Source organism: Thalassophryne amazonica, chromosome 7, assembly GCF_902500255.1.
Source record: "Thalassophryne amazonica chromosome 7, fThaAma1.1, whole genome shotgun sequence".
Taxonomy (NCBI): domain Eukaryota; kingdom Metazoa; phylum Chordata; class Actinopteri; order Batrachoidiformes; family Batrachoididae; genus Thalassophryne; species Thalassophryne amazonica.
In genome coordinates, this window is record NC_047109.1 from 755,382 (window position 1) to 763,828 (window position 8,447).

At 42.3% G+C, this 8,447-nt stretch overlaps 1 protein-coding gene across 1 annotated transcript in view; it reads left to right on the plus strand.

The window, feature by feature from the left end:
* Positions 1–8,447, plus strand: part of LOC117513538 (collagen alpha-6(VI) chain-like) — a 276,666-nt gene that overhangs the window by 76,528 nt on the left and 191,691 nt on the right. Inside the window, 2 exon segments of the mRNA XM_034173701.1 lie at positions 3,355–3,933; positions 4,275–4,853. Of these exon segments, the coding sequence (XP_034029592.1) occupies positions 3,355–3,933; positions 4,275–4,853 (1,158 nt within the window).

The window sequence follows — 8,447 nt, forward strand, 5'->3', positions numbered from 1 at the left end:
CTCACCAGCGCCCCCAGGTTTAACATTTCGAAACCTGCGTGTGTAAAATATTTCAGAGATAAGTGATACAACAGCACCTGTGTCTATGTTCCATTTTCATCCGTTGTCCATTCACCTGTACATACACGTACATACATGTTTATTTACATCAGTAGTCTCTAATGCAAACAGTTTCAAACCTCTGTTATTTTTACCTTTCCTTGTTTTATTACCAGAGTTCCCTTTGAATGAAACCTTTTTGTCCAGCAATGAAGGGAACTGCAGCTCTGTGGCGTTGTTTGGTGAAGATGTGGAGCTGTTGGTCTCTCGTGCCCTGTCTCCATGGTGATCACCAGCTCCCTCGGTGACGCTGTGTGGGTGATGATGTCTTAAGTGCCCCCTTCTGCTCCACTGAAAAGTCAACCGTTGCCTGCAGCTTCTCATGTGACGCTTCCCACTGTTGGTCACTCTTCTGCTATGCAGACGTCAGGTGATGTCATGTCCCACGCTGGCTGGTTACGCTTTTCTTCTCCAACTTAGAATGTCCTGCCTCCTCTTTTTGGTAATATACCCTTTTTTCTTGCACTTTCGAAATTGTTCATCTTTAAAATGGCACTCATTTGGTAAGTGATAAGTCCTCCTGTATCTGTAACATGCTTTTCTACTTGGTTTCCCTCTTTCCTCCTTCCTGGAAAAAGCTTTTGTGGACACTGTGTTGCTTTTAAGGACTTCTTAGACCACTGCTCAGCATTTCTCTAAACCGTTTCATGACCGAGACTCACATCAACAGTTTCGGCGAGTGTTAAGTCTTTGGCCTGCGCCGCGCTTAGTAAGCGGTCGCAGAACTTTTCTCTTGTAACGCCCCAAACAAGATGGTCTCTTAAAGCATCTTCTAAAGATGCACCAAATCGGCATGTCGAAGCCAGCTTTCTTAAACTTGCCATAAAGTCACTGATGATTGGTCTCTGCTTTCTTGTGTGAAATTTATATCTCTCTGTGGTAAAGTTCATTTTCGGTACAAAATGTGCTCAATAAACTGATTAAATCAGTCAACTTACAGTCTGCGGGTTTCTGTGGCACACAAAAGTCTCTCAGCAGTGCATGGTGTTTCCCAGCGACCGTCAAAAACACTGCCTTGGACTTTTCTTCTCCAAACTTTATTGCCATTTGCCAGGAAGAATTGTTCCAGTCATTCCACGTATGCCTCAAATTCTTTGTCTGCCTCGTAAAACCAGAGGTCTTCAGTGACCCCGATGGCAAGTGCCACCGCCATTACCATGTATGTCTTTGTCTCATTGGAGTTCAGTGTTCAGCTGGACTCTTCTCCACCAGGAATCATCTGTTCTTTGTCAGCAACTTCTGTCGTGTTTAACAGAATTAAATTGTGGTTCGTCCTGGTTGAAGAACAATGAAGGTTTCACAGGAACAAGCAGCTTCATTACACCGTGAACAACCAACTGGTTTTACACTTTCTTCCATCTTGCTCATATTATCTCCCTTAGCAAAAAGTAGTATACTTAAAGTTCATTTTATTAAATATGCTTCAGTATAAGTATAGCAATTATACTACAGACAGCGTACTGTTAGTATACTAGAAAGTACACAAATTAAATACTTTTTTCAGACTAATTGGAAGATTTCAAGTTTATAAAAGTATTTTTTCGTTTTAAGTTTGCAAAAGTACACTTTAAAGTATACAACAAGTACACTCATTTATATACTATCAATGTACTTGATATATCCCTCTTGTATGCTTAAAGTATACCACAAGTGCACTTATCGATATACTGCCATTGTACTAGTTGTATACTTTGAGTCCTTATTTTTAGTTTATATCGTATACTTGAAGTATACTGTTATACACATTGGTTATTTCACTATTTTTCTTTTTATACTTTAATTTTGCTTGGCATATTACTTGTAACTTAATATTTATATAGTGAAAATATACTCCTTAAAGTATTCTTAAAGTTTACTCATACTGTATCTACACAAGAGTGTGATGCATTTAAAAAATCACACGACAGAATGTTGAAAACAAGTTTGATATATTTTCAAACATTTCAAAAACAAAGACCTATGAAATCAAGTCCTTCCTTTGTGGAGAAAATTAAAGGAAAAAGTGCATGTAAAATGTAAACATAATGGTCTCTCCAAGATCAAGTCCTTATTTGTTAAAATGTAAACATAGCGTCTTCAACTGAGAACTAAAGTCCTTCCTTGTCAAAAAAGGTAATAGAAAAGTGTGAACCTTTGGAACCAAAAATAAATAACTACATAGAAAAAAAACTGTACTTTTATGACTTCTTTTCAGTTACTTGAATCAGTGGCTTGACTTAGTATATCTTGCTCCAAGTGCATAATAAGTGTTAGTACTTTGTGGGAGAAAGACGTAAAAAATATACTAAAGTATAAGTTTTAGTATTAAAGTATAAGTGTAAGTCTTAGTATTAATGTACTTAGACTTTTATTTATACTTTTTAGTATAAGCCAAGTATACTTCACTATACTATTCTTAACTATAAAAAATATAGTTTATAAAAAGTCACCTTCAAGTATACTTCCTCAATTTTAGTAAAAAATAAGTATACTCATAGTACACTTGAATAAACTTCTTTTTGCTAAGGGCTCACTCTCTCACCCTGCTCTCAGGCAGACATCTCTTAATTTACATGCGCGTATGCGCCCTCTGTAGGTGTGAATGGTTCATCACACCTACAGACTATGAACACTCCACAGCATACACCCACTTAGATTAGTAATTCAGTTCTTAAATGTCCTTAAACTCACCAAAACCTCTCAGCTTCCTGTCAGTGATGATGGTTAACTACAGCTGGTTTCTCTGTTTCTCTGTTCCAACATAAAAAGGGTTTGTTCCGTAGCTCTCACTCGTGGCTCAAGTCATGGATCTGCTACTTCATTTATATGATTTATTTAGTGTCCACTCCTATCAGGAGTCATCCAAACCATGATTTACAAAGAGGAGGGCCTTTCCAGCTCACGACAAACCACATTTGTGACCATGTAAAGAAAAACTCTGAACAGGAAGGAAGCTAAAGCAGACCAGAGTCAGTCGGGTGATCATCTGCTGTGGACATTATCTGTGCATCGATGTATTTTGCAAAGTAACAGCTTGTGCATTGTTGAAGGGTGGAATTAGTCTTCCCAACCCTGCTCCTCAGGGACACCCTAACCTGCACATTTTTGATCTCTTCTGCTCTGCCAGAAGCTGATAGCTCATTCAGGTGTCTTCAGCCAATCAAGACTAAGTCAGCTTCTGGTCCACCACGGAGAGATGAACAATGTGCTGGTTTCTTTCATATCCTGTCATCCTTCTCACAGATTGTATTTACTCTTTGTTGTTCTCTCAACCAGAGTGCAAGAAGACTGAGACAGCTGATATCATCTTCCTGGTCGATGGTTCCACCAGCATAACCCCGGAGAAGTTCAGAAGCATGAAGACATTTATGTCATCCATGGTGAACCAAACCACAGTGGGCAAGGACCTGACTCGCTTTGGAGTCATTATGTACTCCAACGATCCAAAATCAGTTTTTACTCTGAAAGAGTATGTTTCCAAACGTCAGGTTCTTCAAGCAATATCAGCTCTGAAGTCCCCAAATGGAGACACGTATACTGGCAAGGCTCTTGAATACTCCTTACAGTATTTTAATGCTGAACACGGTGGCCGGGCAGAATTGAAGGTGCCTCAGATTCTCATGGTGATCACAGATGGTGACACGACCGATAGCAGAAATCTGGTGAAGCCATCTATAGCACTGCGAGAACATAACATCAGTGTCTTCAGTATTGGAGTGGAGGGAGCCATCCAGTCCCAGCTGGAGACCATGGCTGGTGGTGACACATCCAAAGTCTTCTATGTGGACAATTTTAAAGCCCTAGAAACTCTACACAAGAATATTTCTCATGTCCTCTGCAACTACACAAAGCCAGGTAAGAAAGTAAGGACTGATTTTATAAGATATTTTATGATGTAAAATATAAACGAACAGTGCAAATACTATTCAGAGTAAAAAAAAAAAGGAAATTAATAAAATATTTTCCAGAGTATAAGTTATGATTTTATTTATTTATTTTTAAGTAGTAAGTGCTGATGGGATTAAAAAAATAAATAAATGGCATCACATTTTTGCTGTAGTGTCATACCAGTGTGACATACATTTTTGTTATCTTCACAATATATTTTTGACAAGTGTAGCTTATATTTCAGAAAATATGCTACATAAATAATAATGTGGTTCAGCTTCCTTTTACTAATTCTTTTATTTTGTCAGTTTGTGAAAAGCAGCAGGCTGACCTGGTCTTCCTGCTTGATCAGTCTGAAAGCATCAAACAAAATGACTACACCACCATGAAGAATTTTACGACTGAACTCGTGAAAAGCTTTGAAGTTGGAAAAGAGTTTGTGCGTGTTGGACTCGCCCAGTTTAGCAGCACGTTCCAGAAGGAGTTTTACCTCAACCAGTTCTACACTGAGCAAGAGGTTACCAAGCACATCCTGGATTTGCAGCAGATTGGTGGAGGCACCAATATTGGACTGGCTCTTAATTCTATTCGGGAGTATTTTGAGGCCTCACGCGGCAGCCGACGCTCTGAAGGGATTTCACAGAATCTGGTGTTGATCACAGATGGTGAGTCCCAGGATGACGTGGAGGACGCTGCTGATCATCTTAGATCTCTGGGGATCGAGGTATTTGCCATCGGGATTGGAGATGTCCACATAATGGAGCTTTTGCGGATCACAGGAACCCTGGAGAGGGTGTTTACTGTGGAGAGCTTTGGCAGCTTGGAAAATATCAAGCAAAAGGTGGTTGATATCATCTGCATATCCAAACCGCCCAAAGATCCATCTGGTAAGTTCAGAACTGAGACTGTTTGTATATCTTAGATGTGTGGACTTAACCCACAGTTTTAACCACTCACTCACTCATCTTCAATGAGTCCAATTAAGGGTCGCGGGGGCTGGAGCCTATCCCAGCAGTCATAGAGCATGAGGCAGGGTTCACCCTGGACAGGATGCCAGTCTGTCGCAGGGCCACATATAGACAAACAAACACATTCACACCCACACGCACACCTACGGACAATTTAAAGTTTCCAAGTAATGTGCTAATTCTGAAGGTTTGGGCTTTCAACTGACACAAGCACCAAAAGGCATTATGGGAAATGAGTCTCCTCTTAGTCACTGGTTGCTTGGTTTATTTATTTGTAAAAACCAACACACAAGTTACTGTAACGTGTGTGTTGATTTTTACAAATAAATGTGTATTTGTAAATATGTAATTTTTTCATTTGTTAAAAAAACGGCATTTGCAAAACTGAAAATTCTGTTTGTGAAGTGTGATTCACCACAACGAATAGTGCAGAACAATCACATTGGTCGCTAATCATTGTCCTAAAGGTTCCCTGAAAAGCCTTCAGTTAATTCAAAATGCTGCAGCTAGAGTACTGACAGGGACTAGAAGGAGAGAGCATATCTCACCCATACTGGCCTCTCTTCATTGGCTTCCTGTTAATTCTAGAATAGAATTTAAAATTCTTCTTCTTACTTATAAGGTTTTGAATAATCAGGTCCCATCTTATCTTAGGGACCTCATAGTACCATATCACCCCAATAGAGCGCTTCGCTCTCAGACTGCAGGCTTACTTGTAGTTCCTAGGGTTTGTAAGAGTAGAATGGGAGGCAGAGCCTTCAGCTTTCTTGCTCCTCTCCTGTGGAACCAGCTCCCAATTCGGATCAGGGAGACAGACACCCTCTCTACTTTTAAGATTAGGCTTAAAACTTTCCTTTTTGCTAAAGCTTATAGTTAGGGCTGGATCAGGTGACCCTGAACCATCCCTTAGTTATGCTGCTATAGACTTAGACTGCTGGGGGGTTCGCATGATGCACTGAGTGTTTCTCTTTTGCTCTGTATGCACCACTCTGCATTTAATCATTAGTAATTGATCTCTGCTCTCTTCCACAGCATGTCTTTTTCCTGATTCTCTCCCCTCAACCCCAACCAGTCCCAGCAGAAGACTGCCCCTCCCTGAGCCTGGTTCTGCTGGAGGTTTCTTCCTGTTAAAAGGTTTTTAACAGGAAGTTTTTCCTTCCCACTGTCGCCAAGTGCTTGCTCACAGGGGGTCGTTTTGACCGTTGGGGTTTTTCTTTAATTATTGTATGGCTTTGCCTTACAATATAAAGCTCCTTGGGGCAACAGTTTGTTGTGATTTGGCGCTATATAAATAAAATTGATTTGATTTTGATTTGATTTAATCACACTCCCATCCAGTAGATGGCAGTGTTCTATGCATTTCGACGTGGGAGGGGGTGAATGAGAGGAGACTCACTTCCCATAATGCTTTTTGGTGCATGTGTCTTCCCACAAGTAAGGCCCAACCTTACCAACTCCCTGAGCAAGCACACAGTCAACAGTGGTAAGGAAAAACCCTCTGCTGATAATGAGGAAGAAACTTCAAGCAGACCAGACTCAGTGGGGTGACCCACTGCTTAGGCCATTCTAATGGGCCTTTCACTCTGTACGCGTTATTTGCATATTTTGATGCCTCCCCTTATGTTGGAGGCGTTCAATGTGTTAGACATGGCAAAGGGGGCGGGGGGGAGGGAGCGGAGATTCCTATGTCACTATCTGGCTTTTTGAGAGTCCAAACAAGCAGTACAATCACCATCTTGGATTCACGTCTGCCAGAGCCACAATATTAAAAGAAAAAAGCAGAAGAACAAGTCGCCCATCACCCTGCTATGAGAGGCTTTTATTCAGTGACTGTTCAGAAAAATGTTGAGCCAAGGGAGGACTGATCAGATGGTGAGATCGATCAGACTGGGAACTGGGCAGAGCCACACACAGCAACCGGAGTTCAGAATTAAGAAAAGCTGTTTCCTTTTATATTTTAACATTAAATGAATGAATCATGAAACATGTCCATGAAGTCAAGCTTCAGTCAAAAAGACACATGCACAGGTAGAAGAAGCCCCACCCCTATTGTGCACAATTTCAAAACATCTCACAATCACTAGAATAGTCAAATTCATATTTTAGTACTCTGTCTTGATCACAGCATTAAAAGTCATCACATAGACAACAAGGATGTAATTAAATGTTGAAATGACTAAATTAAACAATGATTTCTGTAAGGATTTGTGGTTTTGCTTATGTTTGTTTTATTTAGTTATTTTGCTTGATTGTTTTCTCTGTGTGTCAGTTCTCTTGTTCTCTTGAACTTTCTCTGTCCCTATCTCTCTTGTCTGTCTCTTGGTGCTTGGTGGTGGGTGTCTCATTCTGTCTGGCCACGCCCTTGTTCTATTGCTTTCCACACACCTGTTCCTAATCTGTAGCTCATCACCTGGGTGTATATAAGCTCCAATGATTGCACTTGTCTCTTGCCAGACTGATGCACCTTGTGCCTTCTCTCCAGTTCTGTTTCTGTGTTTTCTCGTCCTGCCAGCCTCATGGTGTTTTTTGATCACCTGCCTGTTTACCTGACCATGCATTTGCCTGATGATTTTTATGCTGTTGCTTCTTTTGGACTGCCTTACCATGTACCGACCCATGTACCGACGCCAGCTAAGTACAACCCCAATTCCAATGAAGTTGGCTTCCTGCATTCTAGCCATAGCCGTGAAGTAGCTGTCTCCTGCGGTGGTCCCAGAAGTAGCTGCCTCTGTAGCAATGGGCCCGGAGATAGCTGCCGCTGTGGATTCTTGCCGAGAGCTGGGTAGGCCACCGGTTCCGCTGCAGGGCTATACTGGGCCTCCGACTCCACTGGGGCTGGTTTGGGCCTTTGACTCAGCAACGAGTTGAGGGGCTGCAGACAAGGTGGCCTGCTACACCGTTGTAGACCAGGATGTATCCGCAAATCTGCTGTGAGGCCAAGCTGGGCCTCTGACACTATCACAGGGCTGCCACGGGCGGGTTGTTTCTGCTATGCGTCTGCCGCGAGGATGAACTGGGCCTCCGACACTGTCACGGGCTACCGCAGGCTGGGATGCTGGGTCACCAGCCACCGAGGGGCCGTGGGCCAGGATGTACCTACGAAGCCAACAAGGACCTGAATGGTGGACCCGACACTGCTGCCTGCAATGACAACTCGCTCGGCGCTCAGTCACTCTGTGGAGCCAGGACCGTCGTGTGCACTTTCTCTGGTTATCACAAGAGCTGGACATCAACCATTTTCTGGCAGATTTCACTTTTAACAAGAGATTTTGTCATGGAAAGCCGAGCGGAGGCTTCGCACGTCACGATGGATTCGCTACTGGAGCGAGACAAAACCACCTCCGTTTTGGTCTCACAGGACGGCTTTGAGATGGCGTTCAGACAGCTGTCGGTGGTTTTTCCATCGAGTGATTATCTGAGAAATTGTGGATGTGCCTGGACATGCAAGAACATGTCCCGTGAGGCTTCATCACGGCGTTGCTGTGCGCCATGCGGCACCGCCGCGACGTGCAA